General features: G+C 44.2%; 1 protein-coding gene across 4 annotated transcripts in view; it reads right to left on the reverse strand.

The window, feature by feature from the left end:
* The window catches only part of LOC106589218 (RNA binding protein fox-1 homolog 2-like), a 33,401-nt gene extending 15,245 nt beyond the window's left edge, over positions 1–18,156 (reverse strand). Inside the window, exons 1-6 of one of the 4 annotated variants that reach the window (XR_014381663.1) lie at positions 16,884–18,156; positions 10,464–10,514; positions 1,137–1,346; positions 850–1,014; positions 480–533; positions 203–295 (exon numbers count right to left, since the gene is read on the reverse strand). Coding sequence is in view for 3 of the 4 variants with exons in the window: in XM_045707478.2 (XP_045563434.1) it covers positions 203–295; positions 480–533; positions 850–1,014; positions 1,137–1,346; positions 10,464–10,514; positions 16,884–17,141 (831 nt within the window). In the remaining variant the exon portion in view is untranslated. Of the gene's footprint in view, positions 1–202; positions 296–479; positions 534–849; positions 1,015–1,136; positions 1,347–6,747; positions 7,036–10,463; positions 10,515–16,883 lie in introns of those variants that run through there. The other 3 variants (XM_045707478.2, XM_045707475.2, XM_082965880.1) reach the window with 3 other exon arrangements.
* Between the last annotated feature and the right edge of the window lie 5,432 nt (positions 18,157–23,588).

The following is a 23,588-nucleotide window of genomic DNA, read 5'->3' on the forward strand; positions in this document are numbered from 1 at the left end:
ATCAATCTTTCTGTGAGGCACCACCGCACCATGCTGGAAGGGGGTTATTATAACACTAAACACAAACAGACTCCCCGAAACCATTTGAGACAGTTCAACTGGAGATGGAAGAGCATAGTAAGCCAACCGGACCTCATTTCACTGCTGAACATGGGACAAAGACGAAAAACAAAATGGCCACTGTTCTTGGAGGGTAAATTACCTCAACCTTGCGTCCTTCCACCAGAGTTCCGTGGAGAGCGGCTCTGGCCTTCTCAGCGTCCGCGCTCGTCTCAAACGTCACAAAACCAAAACCCTAGAGGGAATGGTGTTTAGGGTTGGAAAGAGAAGGGGATGGAGAGAAAATGAGAGGGTTGGAATATAAGAGAAGGATAAGGGAGATGAAGAAATATGCGTGAGCTATGTCCATTCTGTGCAGAGTATTATGTAATGCAACTTAAAATGAACAGGTTTGGTATTTTGATGTGTACATGTCATACCTTCGATCCTCTCTCGTTGAATATGATCTCTACATCAAGGATCTTTCCAAATTGCTGTAGAAAAGGGGGGGGGGGGGCAGCATCAATAAGCATGGCACTGCAAACTACTGCATTGAAAATGAAATACAGAAATTGAACACAAGGCGTCAGTATTGTACACGACATATAAACTAGCAGAAATCATGCTGTACTTTTTAATGATCAGTTCTATTCCTCTTAATTCTCTGCTCTTTTTCCTGCTTTACTAAAACACTCACTTAAAAAGTCCTAAAATGGATGTAGCAATCACAGATTGCTCCTTTAAATCACTAACTAATCTAGAATGTCAGGGTTGTGGATGGTGAAAAGGACAATATTCCTGGTCTCGTACCCCAAACATCTGCCGGAGGTCAGGGTCTCTGAAGCGGAAGGGAATGTTGGAGACGTGGAGGCGTTTGGGGGTCCCCTTCTCGGAGTCGTCCCCTACGGACCCCCCGCCACCACCTCCTCCTGTACCCACCAACTGGTTATCAATCTGTGACGACACATCTGACTGCTGTGAGAAAGAGAGAGAGAGAGAGGGAAAGTAGGGATTTAATAGACACTTACTCCCTCATTCACAGCGTGAAACAAACTCACTTGTAAAGTTTGTGCAAATAAAAACCCCAACAAACTCACGTGGGTCGTTAAGCTGTTTGGGACGCTTGTCGGAGTGTTAAGGCCTGCCTGTCCGGCCTCCACCGACCCCTGGATGGCCCCTGCGGCGTACAGACTGGCCCCGTACTCCAGGGCCAAGCCGTTCTGGGGGGGAGGAGGGGGAGGAGGGGGGAAGGCGGAGAAGGATGGGGGGATGAGACCCTCTTGACCACCTGCTGCATCCTGAGAGCCCTGAGGATGGGTGGGAGAGAAAGAGAGCGAGAGGTGAGTGGTCTTAAGTAACTGGCTGGCTATACTCCACCGTATTCCTTTACCGACAGAAAGCCAGAGGGAGAGCCTGAGAGAACGTCGCTAAGGGTAAGACCACTTTCCCCAAGAGGTTCAGTTTAAAAGGCTTACAGGCACGGATATTATATTTCCATCCCCCCGGTGTGTGTGTGTGTGTGTGAATGTGTACTGTTGTCCATTAAATATTCACTTCAGCCCCATCTATTATTGAGGGGGTCAGCAGCTTCCACACAGAGAAGCAGCACAATGGATGGCGACGCCCACACACAGACACACACAGAGACACAGACACACACAAACCTCAACACACTAACTCTGACACGCAAACGCCCACATGCCTAAACATTCAAAGGCTGACTGTTGGATAACGGCTGTGCTATAATCTAATGCCCACAACTACCCGAAATACCCTCATAAACACACACACCACAGTGCATTCCTGGCTTACTGGCAGAGGGGCATCGCTACCCTAAATGGAAATGGTGAGAGTGCTGAAAGAGATGACAGAGAGACAAGAGGAGGAGAGGAAAGGGGGTGGGATATGGAGAGGGAAAGGACAGGAGATGTGAAGACTGACAGAAAAGTCCTGCTACTAATCCATGAAATACTAGATTCAACGTGTTTTATCATTTACTATATCAGACTGCTAGAAACAGGTTTGGCTTAGATTGTTGACAACATATAACTATATATAGTCTCCAAATGTTTATTGAAAACAAATACATTTGCACAATGAGCTCTTGTTGTCTCTCAAATACATTGTTAGTTGTAGGTTAGCTAGCTAGCAAATGTTTTACCATATCAGCATTCACATGAAATGAGTCAAAACAAGACACGATATCACAGCCGTGGTCTCATGTGGCTCAGTTGGTAGAGCATGGCGCTTGCAACGCCAGGGTTGTGGGTTCGACTCCCACAGGGGACCAGTACGAAAATGTATGCACACTACTGTAAGTCGCTCTGGATGAGGGCGTCTGCTAAATGACTTCAATAACAAGAAATCTATCAGAATGTCAGCTTGTTGTCATTGTTGATAGCTAGCTGACTATTTTTGTGACGTTGTCTATAGATAATGACAAGCATCAGTTGATATAATAATAATGGTGTGATATCTAAAACACAACATCTGTCTGTGTGTGTGTGTGTGTGTGAGATGGGGTGAAGCGTTTCCCTGCTGTGTGGTACAATACATCCAGAGTCCCTGAGGGAGTGTTAGGACAGAGTGTGTGTGTGCCATCTGTTTAAGCTCCTGACCTTTCGCTGCCTTGCACCTGTGACAAGCTGGGGACACTGGGCAAGCCTGGGTCCTTCTGACTCTTACAGACCAGAAAAATAAAAACAGGGCAACCTCCAAGCCCCTTCCCCAAGCCCCTTCCCCAAGCCCCTTTCCCAAGCCCCTTTCCCATGTTTCTAACCGTGGGTTGTTCTATGTAGACTTGGAAAAAACAATGCAGCTAAAATATTGGCAAATAATATCCCATTCTATTCCCTTGCTTTGTTTTTCAATTCTGCCAAACCGAAACTGAAAAATAGAGCAACCTTGAGCTTTCCATTTTAGCTGAACGACTGCATGACCTTTCAAAGAGAATATTAATGTTCCATTTTCCACACAGGCCATACACAGCCCTGATACTGCACAGCATGGGTATCTCCCAAATGGAGCCCTGTTCCCTTTATAGTGCACTTCTTTTGACCAGAGCCCTGTGGGCATCAACTGGAATGGTCTCCTGGTCTGTCAGGACCGCCTTGTTATGTGATTTAGACTAAGATGCTTTGTCATTCTCTCTGGATAAGAGCATCTGCTGAATACATACATAGATTGCGTAACGAAGAGAGGGATGGCTGAGAGAGGGATGGAGAAAGAGAGGGACGGAGAAAGAGAGAGAGATATTGTCACTGATGTGGGGTGTCCTGTAGACAGATATGTGTCACGCATCTTGTCAGCACACACTTGTAAAGGCGCGTGTGTGTGTCCCTGATTGTGTAAGCTTATGCCGTCAGTTCAGCGGAGCCCGTGATTCAGAGGCAGACGCTGCAGCGGACTTACTTTCGGGTCAGTTAGCACCGGCTAGCTAGTGTGTTTGAGGAGCCTGGCATGTTAGAAAATGCACTCCTCTGCCCTGTCTGACTGCAGCAGTGTCACTGTGTGCGCGTGTGTGTAGATAACTGCAGCTAACCAGGCCAGATCTAGGCCTTTTGACATGAATAATTACTTTTCAGGGACCTCTTTGTCTAATGGGTGTATGGCATAAGTCTACAGTCTAATTCTAAAGAACTGGAGTGTATGAAGAGTAGGGATAGGTGGCATTCAATGGATACTACTGAACTGTAGATGATGCAGGAATTGAAAGGTGCAGTTCTGTTGTCAGTACATTAGAGACGGAACTTAACAGTATACAATTCAAAATACTATTTCTTAAATTCTTGGCACGTTTACCAGCGATCTTTACATTCCTAACATAAAGAACTGCAGAAGAAACCCTTCCCTTCCTTCCTTGTTAAATAATTCCATCCTCCTAAGCCGCCCCCTCTCCCCATCACTCTCCTCCCTCCCACTCTCTCTCCTCCTGCTGCTGCTGTTCTCCCTGTCCTCCCCCTCAACTCCACCCTTTTTTTCCCTCCCTCGCTTCATTAAATCCAGACGGGACCCTTGCATCCACCCCCCCAGTCAACCTCGCTGCCAGGCAGCCTCGTAGCAACAGAACATTAGCTCGCCCCGTAAACTCCTCCCACTCCACATCTCCTTATAGGGTAACATGTCTGCTTGTCATGAAGCCCCTCTCACTCCGCCCCCACATCCATTTCCTTGTAGGGACTTATGCATGCTCCCGATTATCACGTGCACACCACGTTCTCTGTCATCTCTCCTGTATTGTGTCTGGTATTAATGGTCTGTTGGGCTCCAGTGCAACTCTTTATGAAAAGGTACACATTCAAGACAGACATGGTTGACAAGATCTGTCGGTCAATATTGCTTTACCGTACCGCTTGTCAACCATGCAACTATGCACGCAACCCCAGACAAACAAACAAACAAACAACACACACACACGAGTCTATTGACACTACATATGACGTTCCTCCTCTTCTAACACATTGTCATTGATCACGGAACTAGTTTGTCTTGTTCAGAAGACAGGAAGTGCTCAATACCAATCTGAGTCTCACATGGCCAACGTGTCCATGTGTGTACATAAGCTAGTGCCTAGATGACTGTTGTACTGTCAATCACACTGTGCACTGAGTGGTTGGAACAAGGCTTGTCGGGATTTCACATCCTCCCCTCTTTGGAAAGTGCATCATTAGTTTTCAATAGCAAATCAGTTTAGCGCTGCCAGAGAGTGGATACAAATGAACATTCAAAATGGACCTCCGCAAAGAAGACTTCCACGATCCCAATAGTAGAACGGTTTTGCAGTGTTAACTGGGCCCATTAAATAATCCATTATTATTACATTTGAAGCATGGCTCAGGACATTGTGTATCCTTCATGCCCATGTGGGCCTGAGCAAAGTTGTTACACTTCCTAGCGGCACTTCACGCCTACCTCGATCAATGAATGATCGTCATAGCAACAACACTAATAGACCATTTTGAAGAAAGGGGGCAGAATCATAAATCACCGGTACTGCCTTCGAAGAATGTCAAGAGCTTTTGACCTCCATAGTTTAAGAAAATGTGTGTGTGGTGAGCCAGGTAGGCGTCCCTCCCATGCCTTAGGGCACACGCTTGGGTGGGGCTCTGCAAATATTTCTCAATTTCTCCAACCCTCTCTCTTTCTCTCAGTGCTAGGCTATCCCTATTAGCACAAAGAGCTCTGTAGTAAAAGCACACCTTAAAACAGAAGCTATAATTTACTGTGCCAGTGCTTCTCCAGAATTTTTTTTTAAAAATCCCCCTTTCAAGTGAATTACAACTTTGGATCCACAGAACTGCGATGTCAGCGATTCAGCATTCTATTACGTCACGCAAAAAAATAGCTTTATCCAGTGAGCTATCCATCTCACTGTCTAGATTATATGTCCACACCCATCTACCTCCCTTATCCATATATATTTCCCTATCAGTCCATCTGTGTATAATCTATCCTTTAGGAACAACTATGACTCCTATGGGCCTTCCTGCAAAGACAAAAGGTGGGCTGTCTGTCACCTTTCATTTCAATTTACATTCTTCTGTTTCCCCTCTCTCTGTCCCATCCCCCTCTTTCTGGGGCTCTTAAAGGAAAACATTGAGATAACAGCTGCTTGGGCCCCAGGGAGAGGCACAGGGAAAAGAGGTCAAACAGTAAAGGGAGCAGGATTCAAAAGGTACTGCTGAAAGAAGTGTACAGGCCAACGCATGAATGCAGGCAGAGCACTAACCAGGGTCGTCACTCAGACACGGGTGGAACACACAGATGGGACCACTGAGTCACCCCTCAAATATAATGATATGACGATAGTCTGACACACACACGAGAGTCTCGACCTTCAACAGTGTGTGGAGAGAGAGAGAGAGTGTCTCTCAGAGAAATAAGAGAGTGAGGGTGTATTGGTTGAGAAAAAAGAGAGAGCAAGACAGCGAGAGAAACAGAAAGAGAAACAGAGAGAGAGAGAACTGTTCTTGGGGCACCTGTCCCTTTCGCTCAGAGCATAGAGGGATACGTATACACACAGCTGCAGAATTTCTTTACCGCCCATTTGCTCTCCTCCCTCCTATTCCCCCTCTCCTATTCCCCCTCTCCTATACGCAAACATGTCTTGAGGTTTACTCAGACCCCGAGGATAGTGCAGGCTAGAGGCCTGTACGTACACGGTAGTCTTATTCTCACACACGTACACATCCCTTTCCCTGTTCTCCAGAATTGCAGGAACAAATATTCCCGTCCATATGTGCTCCATATAAACATAAATGCTACGAAGCATGAATTGAGAAGCCAGAGTGCAAATGTAGCCAGTGAAAGTATCTGTTAGCACTAGAGGCCCAGGGCAAGAGAACAGATGCCATGACAATACGGTACTGCAAAGCTCACACAGCATATTATAATACAGATTCTATCTTCAAAGGCTCCCATCTCTGTCCCTCTCCTAGTTCAGCGCAGTATTCCAGTGTTGATTTCCTATTTACCGACGCTTCTGACTGATGATTGGGTGGAAAGCCATGCATGAAATGGCCTCACTAGCACACCGCTCAAGTAAAAGGGGTCAAACACAACGCTTGGCATTTGCGCCGAATTAAGAATCACTGCTGCTAAAGAACAGACAAACCTAGTTTATGTAATTTAATTGTTGTTCTTTTAAAAATAGCAACCGCAACACAGTAGAATAAACCTTGCAGAGGGGATTTCAAGATAGGAACTCACCGACAACACGGAAGGATAGTACAGTCCCATCATCGTATTTGTGCAAAAACTTGAAATATCCGTTTATCCTCTCTCCTTTCCTCCTCTCTATCCGAGTACGTGTCCCCTCTTCCAGCTCACTCTCCCGTCTATCTGTCGGTCTTCACAGATTCAAAATCTCCCTCCTCTTCCCTCGCTTGCTCCGTATACCATGCCAATCCCCCCTCCCCACCTCCTCCGCTCTCTCTGTCCCTGTCACTCTCCCTCGTTTACTTTTTTTCTCTATTGTGCTTTCCTTTCCCTCAACCCCCAGCCTTCTGTTTCTCTGTCGTGCCGTTGCCTGTTCACTGCTCATCCCTCTCTCTCTCTCCCTCCCTCTCCCCCCCTCTTTCACCCAGATAGCCTGATGCTCCCCAGCCACACTTCCTCCTCCCCTCCCTTTACGCCGCCTCCTTTCCCTTGCTGTCACACCTGCAAACTTTCCCCTCCCCTACTTCTCTCTCTCCGTGTCGCAGTATCTCCCTCCCCCATGTTCTCCTTCTCTCCATGTAGGTGAGTTAAACTGGGGCTGCTCGCACCACTGGGAGACTAAAGAGAGAGAGACTACAGAGTGAGCGAAAGAGCTTTGTTTCCCTCCTTCCTCTCCTTTCTGTTTTTCCTCACACTGTCTCTTCGTCTCCTGCGTGACACTCTCTAGGCTCTTCCATCGGAAAGTCTTTGATCACCTCGTCTCATGCTGTCAGTGACAGTTTAGCAGCTCTCCCCCAGGGAGCTTTGTGAGCGACTTCTCATCATCTCAAGTTTTTAACCTCTTCAGGCCAACATCCCCTCACGATACCGCCGTGGTCCAAATGGCTTTTTCCTCTATACTGCTTCCTTGAGGAAGAGTAATTTAAGAATGGACAAATTGTAAGTATTTTCAGTTAAAAGACACCATGCCATCGTTTTCCTTTAGCTGTCATTCCACACTACACAGAGGTATACAGTAAGTGGACATGAGGACAGTCTGTATTCTTCTATTTGGCCACAGAACAACAACCAAGGATATAGAGATGTATAGATAGTGGAGTGGAATGGGAATATCCATTCTAGTAATTCTAATTCCATGCATACATTGTCAACCATGTAAAACGTTCATGATGAATGATGTTACACGGCATCCGTAGCGCGAGGGAGCGAGGGATAAAGAGAGAGGGATGAGGGGATTATGGAAAGAGCATGGAGGATGAATGGAGGATAATCTGAGGATTACCAACACCAACTAAACCACCTAATAACACAATCAGCCTCTAAAACACACCCAGGTAAACACACTGGACATACGGTACACACACACATTTATGAGGTAGGCCCCTATGTATTTTTTTTATTGTCATATGGGCTGTGTTGACTGCAGGGCACACACACACGCAAACAGTTTGTATCTCAGTTAGTAGTGTTTCCACTAGGATTTATTTCAGCAGCGGTGGCAAATACTTTATATCTGGTTCAAGTTTACATTGAAAAAGACCCCCAAAATTATTTCAAAATAAAATAATTATACATACAGTTGAAGTCGGAAGTTTACATACACTTAGGTTGGAGTCATTAAAACGTGTTTTTCAACCACTCCATACATTTCTTGTTAACAAACTATAGTTTGGCAAGTCAGTTAGGGCATCTACTTTGTGCATGACAAGTAATTTTTTCAACAATTGTTTACAGACAGATTATTTCACTTATAATTCACTGTATCACAATTCAGAAGTTTACATACACCAAGTTGACTGTGCCTTTAAACAGCTTCGAAAATTCCAGAAAATGATGTCATTAGAAGCTTCTGATGGGCTAATTGACATAATTTTAGTTAATTGGAGGTGTACCTGTGGATGTATTTCAAGGCCTACCTTCAAACTCAGTGCCTCTTTGCTTGACATTATGGGAAAATCAAAAGAAAATCAGGCAAGACCCCAGATTTTTTTTTTGTGGACCTCCACAAGTCTAGTTCATCCTTGGGAGCAATTTCCAAACGCCTGAAGGTACCACGTTCCTCTGTACAAACAATAGTACGCAAGTATAAACACCATGGGACCACGCAGCCATCATACCGCTCAGGAAGGAGACGCGTTCTGTCTCCTAGAGATGAACGTGCTTTGGTGCGAAAAGTGCAAATCAATCCCAGAACACAAAGGACCTTGTGAAGATGCTGGAGGAAACAGGTACAAAAGTATCTATATCCACAGTAAAACGAGTCCTATATCGACATAACCTGAAATGCTGCTCAGCAAGGAAGAAGCCACTGCTCCAAAATCACCATAGAAAAAAGCCAGACTACGGTTTGCAACTGCACATGGGGACAAAGATCGTACTTTTTGGAGAAATGTCCTCTGGTCTGATTAAACAAAAATAGAACTGTTTGGCCATAGTGACCATCGTATGTTTGGAGGAAAAAGGGGGAGGCTTGCAAGCCGAAGAACACCATCCCAACCGTGAAGCACGGGGTGGCAGCATCATGTTGTAGGGGTGCTTTGCAGCAGGAGGGACTGGTGCACTTCACAAAATAGATGGCATCATGAGGAAGAAAAATTATGTATGAAGCAACATCTCAAGACATCAGTCAGGAAGTTAATCTTGGTCGCAAATGGGTCTTCCAAATGGACAATGACCTCAAGCATACTTCCAAAGTTGTGGCAAAATGGATTAAGGACAACAAAGTCAAGGTATTGGAGTGGCCATCACAAAGCCCTGACCTCAATCCTATAGAAAATGTGTGGGCAGAACTGAAAAAGCGTGTGCGAGCAAGGAGGCCTACAAACCTGACTCAGTTACACCAGCTCTGTCAGGAGGAATGGGCCAAAATTCACCCAACTTATTGTGGGAAGCTTGTGGAAGGCTACCCGAAACATTTGACCCAAGTTAAACAATTTAAAGGCAATACTACCAAATACTAATTGCGTGTATGTAAACTTCTGATCCACTGGGAATGTGATGAAAGAAATAAAAGCTGAAATAAATCACTCTGCACTATTATTCTGACATTTCACATTCTTAAAATAAAGTGGTGATCCTAACTGACCTAAAACGGGATTTTTACTAGGATTAAATGTCAGGAATTGTGAAAAACTGAGTTTAAATGTATTTGGCTAAGGTGTATGTAAACTTCAGACTTCAACTGTACATATACATACACACACACACATACATACATATAGGCAAAACGCTGTAGTATATACTCAAAACAAACTATTATGTTTTAGAATAGTGAGGGAGAAATTGAAGCTACAGGCAGGATAGCTCTTCTCCATCATCCATGCCGTATCCATGTGCTTATCTTGATATTGAATTGAAATTCCTACCATATTTTATGTCTATCCAAGGGCAAACAGGAAATAAAAATAAACCTAGAGCAACCATATACCTAATGTAAAGCCATATTTACAAAGAGTAAACTTAAATAGAGAAGGTTATTCAGGGGGGGTTGGGTTATGTGTGGAAGAAACATTTCAGTTGAATGCATTCAGATGTACAACTGACGAGGTATCCCCCTTTCCCTTATATGAAGTTGTCAGGCTCCCAATCAGAAATGATCCGAATCCACATCACCACCTTGTGGCTTGAAGATCTTAGAAAATAACTTCAATATGTCGTTGCCCATATATGGAAGAGGACAACGGAGGACATAAGATAATGAAAATATATCATACAATATGCAAATGTCTCACATGTATGCAATTATGTTAAGGAGACTGTAGTCTTACCTGACTGTGGGTTGGGTATCCATGGTAACCAAGGGTCAGGGGGTCATTGTTCTGAAAGAGAAGAGAGCAGACATTTAAAAACAAGAAAAATGTATTTATTTAGTCTGTCTGGCCGAAAACAAAAGGTCACCAAAATTATTATCATTTTTTACATCAACGTTTGACCCGGTTTTTTTTGTGTCCGTTTTAAGTTGTATAATCTTCACTCCTTTATTCTCTCTTTCCAGCCAATCATCGCTCTCTCCTCACCAGTATATTCCATGTTCTAGTTAATTGATGCATTAATGGCCACACTAATCAAATTAAATCTGCCTGTGCCTCACACACTCTTGTAGCTAGCTCCTCCACTCATTGTCCTGGTGTGTCCTCTTCCTCTCTCTCCTCACGCCAGTGGAGCTATTGTGTGTTAGTTAGGAGAGATAAGAGGACAGGAAGAGAAAGAACGAGGGACGAGGAGGGGGAGAAAAAGAGAGAGACTCACCGCAGCGCTTAAATCAGAAATAGGTCACAAGTGTCATGGAGTATACTGCCTCCCTCACATCATCTGCCCTGATGCAACCCGCTGTCAGATTCCTCTCATTTATTTGCTCCGTTATAATTGGTGGGGGTGGTGTTGCAAGAGAAAGAGAGAAAATGGAAAGAGAGAGATGTAGGCTAGCTACCAAATATTTGGTGAGTAATTGCCTAGTGTCCTCATTAAGCTTTCCTATACCCCCCCTTGTGCTATCAGTTAATGTTAGGTTACCCGATGTTAATTACACGCATAACACCATGTACTGGCATTTATGCAGTGTTCTATCAAAATACGGGATGAGTTGGTTTTACAGCAATTACTATACGCTCGGTTTGAGGGGAATAAAACATAGGCTTGGCTGTGTATCGCTACATCAAAACCATCTCTCATTTCTGTTTTCCTCCTCCCTCATCTCCCTTTCATCTGGAACCAATGTCCCTCGCCTGTGTTGTCCCTGGAGGGAGCACTTTGCTCCACGCGCATCACAACTTGAGCCCTCACAATGAACGCTGTAGCCATCTACCTCAAGCCACAGGCGCTGTTACACAAACACTCCATCACAATACTTTTTATGAAATTCAAAAGTAGAAAGTAGAGTTGCTATGCTCGTTCGCTGCCGTTTGAGTAAGTGTCCTGGAGAGCCAAAAATGTACTTAGCGAGAACAGACTTTTGAGGCAACAGTAAATTATTAATTGCCTTTTAGAAGCCTGACTAACATGAATAAAGTATAAACATCTATTTGAAACGGAGGGTAAATTCCCTGAACTGTGTTGTAGTCATGAAGGCAGACATGCAATAATACTAGTCAAATCCAGACACATTTTTTAAGGGGCACCGCGTAATCGGATAATTATGTTGAAAGATCTATGGGGGAAGGGCCGGGGCGAGACGGTAAAAATCACATCTGGAATAAATATTTCTGGAATAGCTCAAAAAAAGGAGGGCGATCGAGGAGAATGAAGGGATGAAAAGGAGGGAGGAGTGGAAAGTGAGGGAGGAACCCGGGCTAGATGGAGAGAAATGGGGTTAAAAAAACAGTCCAAAGGAGACAAGGACTCCGTGCCAAATAGCACCCTATTCCCTACAAAGTGCCTATGGCCCTGGTCAGAGCAGTGCACTATATAGGGTGCCATTTGGGATGCAAACAAGAACAAAGACAGTAAGTCATACATAAGCAGAGTCATGCACTTAATTTCCTTGAGGAGAGGAGGGGGGAAAAGGAGGGGGAGAAAAGAGAGGAGAGAGTAGAGAAGGAGGGAAGAGGAGGAGGGAATAGGAGAGGGGGAGAAAAGAGAGGAGAGAGTGGAGAGGGGGAGAAAAGAGGAGAGAGTAGAGAAGGAGGGAAGAGGAGAGTAGAGGAGGAGGGAAAAGGAGAGCTGTCTGAACGGAACATGTCCACTCAGATAAACACTAACACAAACGCACACTCACTCACATTCAGACACGCATGCACACACATGCTCTCTGGATAACAGCTTTGCTATAATCTAAAAGCACACAACGACCCAAAATACTCTCATAAATACACACACACACACGTTGTGCTATCCCCACACATTACAGTTAATCTACTAGACTGACTCCATCTAGCATCTGCAGCCTTTTAAGAAACCATCCAAGTATGTAAATGCTTCTTCTACTTATGCCTTCTGTCTTTGTCAAATGGACAAATTAATGGGCTATTTCTGTTTAGAGGAGAAGCTGAATAAAAGCAGAGGACAAACTCAAGGAGGGAAAAAGAGAGTGAGAGGGAGAGAGCAATCAGGAGAAAGTAACAAGATGTCTTGAAGTCAACAGATGGTGAAAGGAGGGAGCGGAAAGGGGGACTCCGGGGGGTAGGGAATGGGATAGGGCTTGATGGAGGTGAAAAAGGACCCAAAACAGAGGTATGGGTTGAGAAGGGCAAGGTGTGTGTGTGTGTGTCAACGTGAACAGGAGTTCAGTTACTTCCAATGGTCCAAATTTCTCACTCACGTCACCAGTTCACAGGATTGTGGTAATCCCTTGTACACATGGACCCAGTGCCCTCCCAAAACCACAGGGCGTGTGTGGTGGCGATGCCTTCATTTCACAGGCCACCTGGTTATTCACTCATTTGATACAGGATCACTTTCTTACGGAGTCGACTCCAAGTTGAAACCACATCAAATTTTATTCCATTTTTCCCAAAGAACTAGAGGGCCAAGAAGGCATGAGGCACTCAGTAGGATGTGACTCCATTTTAACCACAGAGCCCTTACATTAAGCCTCATAGCCAGCCAGAGGATCCAATAGTATATTCTAGCGCTCTATACTTCCCATTCTTGTCCCTTGACACAGAAAACCTACACTTATAGTCCTATGCTTTTAGAGGGGCTTTAACTGGTTTTAGTGGATGTTGCCTGTATGTGCAGCTCTTGGATCAGTTTGAACTGTTACTGCTGAAGGTTGATGCTAGAACTGGGGCAGAAAAATCTGATTCTAGATCAGTTTATCAAGACAATGTCGACCTGTAATACACTGATAACAAATGAACCCCTGCTACACAGAACCCAAAATAAACAACTTGGGGTTGAGTCAGTGAACCCGATGGAGGAGACCGTCATCATCCTCTCGGAGAGAAATGGGACCAAAACTAAATAAATATTCTCAAACTCACAGCAGGAGAGAACATTTTTCTTGCTGACGTTTCATTCTATTTCGGTCGGGTGGACTGAAATAAAAGTACATCTAAGTGCTGCTGCTCACTACTCTGCTGACCTGGGTTCAAACACTATTCAAAATCATTCCAATTTCCAAATCATTTCATCTCTGCTTGACTGAGCTTGCCTGACTTTAATGGACCAATTGAATAGCCCCAAATGTGTAAACCCGGCCCATCTGTCTCTCCGGGCATGACTAGAGCAAACGCATAAAGCATTTGAAAGATTTCAAATCGCTTTAAACCCAGGTCTGCTGCTCTGTGCTCCTCCACCTACATTAATGTTGTAGTCCAGTCATTCATCCTGGCCGCTGTCACCCCAGGTGTGTCCCTATTAGGTTCGGGACCCGGGTCGTAAGCTGCGTGACAGACGCAGGGAGCTCTGCATACGGAATCAAATTTTATCCGACAACCTCGTCATCTCCAAAATCTCAATTTGCTGTTCTTATTCTAATTCTAACCCATGCATTTTGGATTGCAGCCAAAGTGAAATATGAAGGAGGTTTTCAAAGACCTAGGCAGCTGCAGGGTAAGAATATGAAATAGCAGCTTCATAAGTGAACTACCCATTCAGGGTTAGAGCTTTTATTGTTATGACTGAACTAGATGAGATTAATGATAAGAACTAGATGAGATTAATGATAAGGACTTTTGTGACTTCAATGTGTAAAACAGCACAAGCACGCTATTCCCTATTAGGGAATAGGTACCAAAAGTCAAAAGTAGAGCACTATGTAAGGAAATAAGGTCCCATTTGAGACACACACACTAACTTTAATAGTGTCTATGACAAAGTGTGCAATGGCTGACGGTCCTCTGTCGTGCGATGGTGGAAATGGATGGCTTATCACCATTATCACCACATCCCATTCTACTGGCATTAACCAGAGGTCAGAGGTCATGACGTGGTGTGATGAGCAGCGTGCCAAACATTCTGTGATAACACTCAGTAGGGGGAAAGACAGAAAGAGAGGGAGAGAAAGAAAGACAGCGGAAATGTTGAGAGAACGAGATGAGTGTGAGACATGTCCAGTTACTTGTCTCCTTAAAAAGGAATAACGTCACGTATAAACACAACACTTTCCATGATTCATCCTGCCCATGGGGGAGAGGCCGGGAGGGGGTGAGGCCGGGAAGGGGAACGAAGTTAGATTTGGAGAAATGCAAGCATGCATTTATGAAGTCATTTCTTGGAAAGCTTAGCGCCACTCTCGTTTAAGGAAGGAGCGTTTAATATCTCTTAACCTACTTTCAGCTGAAATATTAATGGAGGCGTCATGTCAGGGGAATAGGAACACAGCACCGGTACCAGGTATTCACTAAGTGGAAAAGTATTAACAGTACTCAATCTAATGTAGTAACAATGAACAGTCTGCATGATAATACTGTGAAAGCCTATTGATTACAATAGACAATAGGAATTTAAAGCAACGGCAATAAATGTACATCACCGGCTTTTGTAGCCAAAATATGATACTAAGCTCTACCGTCTGCATTATGCAGTGTGTGTGTGATTAATCCTCCCCCTGTAGATAGGGATCAGTGTGGTTCTAATGCCCCCTCCTGAATGAGCGGTGATCCCGTTAGCCTAGCGGAAAAAAAGCCTCTTTACTGCTGGTGATAGGGCAAATCTGCTCCCTACTACCAGGGAGGGGATCTACGAGGGAGGGGTGGAGGGGGATCTACCAGGGAGGGGATCTACCAGGGAGGGGATCTACCAGGGAGGGGATCTACCAGGGAGGGGATCTACCAGGGAGGGGTGGAGGGGGATCTACAAGTGGAGGGGGATCTACAAGGGCAATAGCAACCCGCAGACTTTCAATACCTTTTTAGGAGCCACGGGAACATTGATCCATACCCCTCCCTCACACACACACACACACACACACACACACACACACACACACACACACCACCTTCCATGCTGTCTGTTTTAAGTGAATTAGAGCTATAAGATTGTCTTTCAGCACCCCTGTAGGAAAGTATAGTGGTGAACTGCCTCTAAAGACAGTCTCCCCCACTATTACACGAGGGCAGCAAACTGGCCAATTCCCCTCCATTACCGCTACTTACAATGGCAGAGAGAAGGGCATTTTACCTTCTGATGGATTGGTTAACTTCCCGCTGCAACTTAATGCAACGTGATACATTTAGTGTGTCACGTGACATCCTGCCTATGTATTTCTCTAGAGATGTGGAAATGTGGGTATTTGACAACAACACTGAAAATTACTGGGTAGCTGGGTCAATTTGATTTGGTTGAAATAAATCTGTTGTGATGATACTGGCAGTTCCATCAATTGCATCATTAAGTGGTAAATGTCACCGCCAAGTGCAATAGACCTAAAGCATGTGGGTTTGACTTGTTACAGGAGGACTAAATACACGAAAGGCAGTGATTGTATCCCAGTCATGGAATGGGACGTCTTTGTTTAAGGACCCCCACCCCAACCCCCCTAAATCACACAGGCAAACATTTCACTCCCATTATAAACCAAATACTATTAACACCAAGACGCCAGACGAAGTACGACTGTTTTAGCATAACAAAGGTTACTTTAGTTTGCATTCCTGCTCTTTGAAAACATGCTTTTCTCAGTGATAGAGGCCAAATGCCGCTGCTTTCGACGGAGCATAATAATGTACCGCTGGAGAAAGAGCATAGCCTGCATAACTAAGTCGTTAAATAGGCCTACAATAACAAAGGACATCTGAAGCATTGTATCGTTTCAGGAAAATGTAAGTTTTGAGTACACTTCAAAAGACATGGCAACATTGTAGCAGCCTCCGTAGTCATCGATATTAATAGGCTATATATTGCTTGCCGAGTCCGCGGAGAGCTAAAATGCAGATAGGATACTGTAAACTACTAGTAGGCTATTGTGCGGGCCAACTCGTACACCGATCTCTCTCTCTGGCGACACGCTAATTAATCACACCAATAAATAGATTAAAATGGTCGGAAGATAATTAGCCTAGCGACCTCATTCGAGTGCTAGATTAAATAGTTTGGGTTAGCATGATGTTTCCTGTGCCATGTGTGGTTATGTCTACAGTAGCGAATAATTAGGCTATTAGCAGCCTTTCTGACATGAAAACACCAGTTTGAGATCTATCTATAACAGCGCTTTGCTTTGTGTTTTGGCTGTAAAGCATGCCAGTGGGCGTATTAATTCGAAAAACAGAGCAATTCAAATGCCCACTCCTCTCTCGGTTCCTTCTCACCTGGCCGACCTCTGCGACTACTCCAGATCCGTCAATCCGGGGACGCTTGCACTCTGCCCCGGCCGATTCCACAAGAGCTGCCGACGTCTGCGCGTCAGATGCTGGGTCTCCTCGCTTCATTCCCCGGACAGCTGCGCCAGAAGCCCCGGTCGAGTTGGGATGCACCCCGGCCATTGTGTCCTGGAGCTCTCGATCCCGGTCCATGATAGCCCGAGATACAGGCAGCATGATTGATGTTGTGTCGTTCGACATTAACATTTAAAAACGTCTGATGTTCCCTGTCTAATGCTAAAATATCCACCTATCCTTTCTACCTTGGCCTCTGTCGAACTCTTTTCTGTGGTCAAAATTATGTTTGTAAGAAACAGTGTGGTTTTATATAGTCTGTCCCTATGTAGCCACTGTTATGCAACCCTTGATATTAAAAGATGATCAGATGTATAAAATCTGATCAAGAAATTCGATATAACTAATAACTACTTGTTTCTTTAAAATTGTAAATGTGTTGCCCTTACTGCCATTGATACGATGCAGATTACAAATAAATTCTATACAAAATTAGTTGTTAACGTTAATTTTCACCTGTTCATAGCCTTGTTTAGGCCTAGCCTACTAACGTTACAGCAATATTCAGTCTGCAGAAGGCCTAGGCTATTTCATCGTTTTGTTATTAACCTAAGTAATTAACTAGACTACTTCATAATGATACTGCTCCTGGAATAATATGCCCATTCACCGTTGACCCCTTATTTGTGCCAGAGAGAGCCATATTTTACGAAAATACATCAACATCCTACCTCAAGCGCAGGACTAAAATCACTAAACATGTCTTCCCTGACTGCTATTGCCTTTTTCAGTCTACTCGCCAGACTTTTTCGCATGTAGAGAGGGTTATTGAAAGTCAATCCTGAAGAACCATCTCCCCGTGTTTGTCTTCCGTTCTGTGTTAGATGAATTCCCAAAACAAAAGACAACAGGGCTGCGGTATTTCCTTTACCGTCTTCCCTATGTAATTTTTCGTCCTTATCCCGGTGTATTCTTGCGGCGTGTACACTACAGAAAGGAAATGATCTTCCCTCCCCCTCCGTGCTCTCGTGTAGGTCCCTCCCTCGTTCCCCTTGGACGTGCGCCCTCCTATCTTCCGTTCTCTCCCTAAAAAAACCGCACACTAGCATGGCAGCCACAAAAAAAAACGCAGTGTGCCGCAGTGCTTATAAACAATTAAAAATGGGGGGCATGTGAGGGCCATGTTCATCTTCACAGCATTTTGAACCTGGACATCTTTAACCAGCGGAATATTAATGACGCATGATTCGCGTGCTCCTCCTTTAAAATAGGCCTCTAGTCTACTAACCTGTGCTGTAGAATAAAAAAAAACATTTCAAAATGTGACATTACTCATAAAATGTGCCATTGAGGTTATAACACGGTTGCGCACCTCAGGAGGCCTTCTCTATCCTGGTTTAGAGCTTGGCTGACACCCAGTGGTCAAAACGAATGATCTTCATGGGAATTAATGACTATAGGCTGATATTATGTATGCATGTATGTATGTGCAATATGGAAGAGGTCTGCTAACTTATCTAAATACTAACCTATATTCAAAACAATGTATGGAGCAATATTGGATATCCAGAATGTTGATTCATGCCGTTGTCTAGAACCTCCATAGGCGGAGTCAGTGTGAACATAAACAACTGAGTACAACACTCGTGGAGTCAGCTTCATGCCATCCAAACTAGACTAGACTGCCTGGGAGCAAGAAACACAGTCTCCTTTTAAGGGGTTTTATTAGTAGTGAACGAGCAGCCTTGGGCCTGGAGATGAAAACAGAGGGAGGAAAGAGAAGTTACAATGGAAATGTATCAGTAAAGTTGAATCTGTTCCACTGACAAAGAAAATCCTACCAGTTAATCTTCCATGACTATTGCTTTCTGTCCATCTTTTCTCTGTGGAACAGAGACAGGAAATGCATTAGTCCTCTTAAATAATTCAAGTAGCCTTAATTACAAAACCATATTTTTGCTGTGTGGCACCACACGTCAGCCATTTGCTCCATTTCTGGGAATTAAATAATTAAAAATATATATACAAATCTGTGAGTTATGGATGCATCCCAAATGGTACCCTACTCCCTATATTGTGCACTACTTTTCACCAGGGCTCTGCAGTAGCCATAGCGGCTGAACATTGTGTCCGTGCGGTTCCTTACAGTCACTGGCCAAAGCATCCCTCTACACACAGGCTGCCGTCCAGCGGCGAACACACTTCAGTAGAACACATGAAGTAGATCTGAGGGAAGGAGAGAGCGAGAAGAGGAAAAGGGAGGGTCAGATGAGAAGCAAGTCAGCCACACCTACAGAAGGTGCTGCTTTACTAGCCTCTTTTTTGCCTTTGGCTAGGTCTCAAGACTCCTGTTGTTCATGACCATTGATAGATTAAAGGGCTAGATAAGTGAAATTAATGGCGGGAACCTGTCATGCCCTGCCAGATCACTGAGAATGGAGCAAAGAAAGAAAAAAAATAAAAATAAAGAAAAAACAGGGGAAGATGGCTACTTTAAAACTTAAAACAGCCATTGGCTCCAAGTTAAAGGTCTAGTGCAGGGGCAGCCCTCACCTCTTCATGGTCCTCCAATGTCTGGGTCTGTCCAGAGGTGAGGAACTGGAAGGTGGAGATGGTGAACCTTCGTATCTGGCCTTGGTGGAAGGGTGGGGGTGGAGGAGATGGGTGAGACTTCTGAGAGGCCGGGTCCAGATGGTTAGGACATCTACAGAGGCGAGAATGTGGTTATTCATGGGAACAAGAAAAGCTCTTTCTGAAGATGCTTCCCTTTTCCTCCATCCCTTTGATGGTCTGCCCACTGACGTGTGCAGTTTGTAAATGTAAAATAATATAAAATGAATTACTTGAAATTGTACCCCAAACGTTAGTGAGCTACTAAAGTTTTGGAACAGTGACCTTTGTTGTTATGAAATGAACGATTCAATGACTGAGGTTTAAGTGAAGACTGTCAGCTTTAATTTTAGGGTATTTTCATTAATATCAGATGAAACGTTTGATGAACAGCACTTTTTGTACATTGTCTCCTAAATTGGGGGGGGGGGACAAATTCACTTGTGTATTAAAGTAGTCAGTTTAATATTACATCCCATATTCCTAGCACCCAATGATTACATCAAGCATGTCACTTCAAACTTGTTGGATGTATTTGCTGTTTGTTTTGGTTGTGTTTCAGATGATTTTGTGCCCAATAGAAATGCATGGTAAATAATCTAGTGTGTCATTTATTGTTATTGTAATAGTATGAAATTAGCATATCTTGGGGTATGATATTTGTGCGTCTAACTTTCACTTACGATTCATTCAGGACTATCCATAACCATGGTAGCATCCACATTAATGTAGAAGTGTTTAGAAACATTCTATTCTTATTTACAATTAAAGTGAAAGTACATTATTTATCATTCATTTCTATAGGGCACAATATAATCTGAACAGCCAAAACAAAGAGCAAATGCATCCAACAAGTTCAATGTAATCATTGGGTGCTAGGAATATGGTAGAAAATACTTACCTGTTGACTATAATACACAAGTGAATTTGTTCCAATGCTTTTGGTCCCCTAAAAAAAGGGGGAGATTACGTGCAAAAAGTGCTGTAATTTCTAAACGGTTCACCCAATATGGATGAAAATACCCTCAAATTAAATCTGACAGTCTGCACGTTAACCTCATAGTATCAATCCAAAGTGCTGGATTACAGAACCGAAAAAATATATTTTACAATTAAAAAAAAAAAAGTTTCACTGTCCCAATACTTTGAGCTCACTTGTTGTTGAACACAGACATGTGTGAGCCTAGAAGGTCAAAGGTAACCCTGCAGCATACCCATTATAGAGGAGTACCCAGACAGTCTGTCCTGATCTGGGGTAGGCCACGCAGTAGTGTACCAGCAGGACCACTTTGTCATCTGGGGGGGGTTGAGCAGACGCACCTCAAGGTGTAAGGGTTTACCCAAGAGCATCTGCAGGGGCCGGTGGTACTGGGGGGTAGAAGCTACTGTACTGCACGTCTGGAGCGGAAGTGGGGAAAGGGTGTTACTTTAATGTGTAATATAATAATCTTCATCCTTTACAGGTGCTTGACAATGTTTCTTGGCATTCAAAGCAAATTGACATACTGTTAAACGCTCTAAAAGTGATCTTTCTAAGTTTACATGCAAGACTGACCACTACCACTTGGAGTGTGGAGTTCGAGAAACCGACAGCAGCAAAATGAGTGAGACGTGTGAGCAACCAAAGCTGCGTAACTGTGGCAATCCTGAGCTGGACCCCCAACACACCCTGGGCCTGAATGGAGGGGCCCAGGGAGGGGGTCTTGACCAGGAAGCCAACACTCACCACAGAGCCAGGAGTGTACTGGCACTCTACCAGCAGCCTAGGAGCAACAGGAAAACAGCAGGTAGGGAGGTCACAACTCAGATTACAGAATTAGTCAGATACTTCATGCAGTCCGGCACTGAAAAAATATAAACTCCATTCCTATGGAATACAATGCGTCACTCAATAAGATAATGCATTGAATTATTGTTGTTGTTGTTCTCGTTTGATCGGTATGCGTTTTTCTTTGCCAAGTAACAGTGAAATGTGAAATTAACAGCCTATAAACCCCAGTGGGGGTTTATAACTGACCTGATAGGAGAGTCTCTGGTGATGGTCCCATAGTCGAGGGTGATTGACTGGACCGTGTTGATGATCTCCACCATGTAGATTACCGTTTGGCCTACCTCCTGTTAGAACAATAGGGTCCAGTTCAGTAGGGAGAAAACATTTTAAAACTGAACTTGTCCAATTACAAACACAGATTGATGTTGTCCACTACAAAATATTATGCTACATGAACCCTACCCAGATGTTATCAATCACTGCCTGACTTTACCAAGTAGAACTGTTAAAAGAAAACAAAATCTGAGCCATGTTCCATGGGTCACTTCATGTTTTCATGTGCATCTACATTCTTAATCAGAAACTCATGCAGAAATACAGCCGCATCATACGTATTTGAAAGTTTTATATCTTGAAAACTTGATTGCTGACATGCAAAACATTGTGGGACTGTATCAACTGTAGACTAATGAAACAAATACCAAAATATAGTTTGACTGAATGTTCCTTTAAGCCCAGCGCCCTTCAGAGCACACAAATTGATTCAGATTCTGACATTTGAGAGAAATGTTAATGAAGTGCACCCATTCAGTAACCCATGAGGCTTAATGGAGTCCCAACCATTGCTAATCAACTCCGACTTCAAAAAATGAACTCAAACTGTACAAGAAGATAATTAGGGGCCACTCGCGTATCTGTGGGCCCCGCAGCCACCCAGTGGGATCTTGAACAGGGCGTAGTCTGCAGTCACCCTCTGAGGGGCGCAGGTGGGGTTGCCAGCTGCAGTGAGCAAGGCGGGGGGGACAGAGGGGGGGTCCGTGAGGGAGGCGGGCACCGAAAAGACAAAGTGGCGGTCCAATGTGCATTCTGGGGAAAGGACATATATACACTCTGGGTTAGCTAAAGGTTATATAAAGGTCATGGATCTAGAGTGGCGTTCCCCAAGGTTTTGACTGATATTGGGACCCTATATATCTCAGACAATTAAGATTCATTGCAGGGGTGAATCTTAATTGTATTTTCTTGATTCCTCGTGTTCTCTCCCTGCATTGGAGAAGGTCAGGAGGGGACAAAAGAATCAAGAAAATACAAATTGTGATTCATTTGGGGTTATACTTACCATCCATGGAGTAGTAGCAGGCAGAGGGCTTGGTGCTGTAGCAGCAGCCCAGAGAGAGACACTCTGCCTGGGATAGAGGGCGGCGGCCGCAGGGGAGGCGCTGGTCACTGGGAAGGTTACACTCTACAGGGGATACACAGGAAATGTCAATGGACAGGAGTGATCAGCAATCTGAACGAGCTGGATATAACATCCTACATATCCCCTTATTTCCATTCAGACAACACAGGACAAGTAAGGCTCAATGCTCGCTCACCATTAAAAACAAATGAAGCAATTGTAAAAAGACTGACGTGTCAGCCATCAAAGCATTCATCAGAATGAGGATAACCGGTTATGTTTCTACCTTGATGAGAAACTGGTATGGAAACTGGACAGGACAACTGGGCCTTCCCTTTTTGTCCGTTCAACTGGGAGTAAATCACATCCATGCGGTGCTCTTTACCCTGTTAGGACCAAAGATCGGAGTCAGTTTAGCCTTTTAGATCATAATGAATGAGAATACATGGACAGGGAGGACCTGATCCTTATCAGCACATAAAACACACCTGGACAGTCATGTGACAGGAGTTGAAGGGTGATCATGCCATCCTTTCCCTTGCTTGCCACATACCCACAATGCTTTGGGGCATCCATCAGGCTCATCTCATTCCCTTCGATGTCTGAGAATGATTTGTAGCCATTATTGCACAATCACTAAGACATTTTGAAAATAAAAAGGCCCATATTTGGTCTAACAAAGCCATTATTTGCATTTAAGCCCAAGCTGCAGTTCTGGTGAAACAGCGTATGGTACTGCACAAACCAACACATTTTCCCCCCCAACCCAATCAACTGAAGAAAAAAAAAAGCGTCCGTCCTCTCAACCATGTTAGAATTCAACTCATGCAGGGATGACAACCATACGCACCTGAAACAC

The sequence above is a fragment of the Salmo salar genome, chromosome 02, assembly GCF_965601325.2.
Source record: "Salmo salar chromosome 02, fSalSal1, whole genome shotgun sequence".
NCBI lineage: Eukaryota > Metazoa > Chordata > Actinopteri > Salmoniformes > Salmonidae > Salmo > Salmo salar.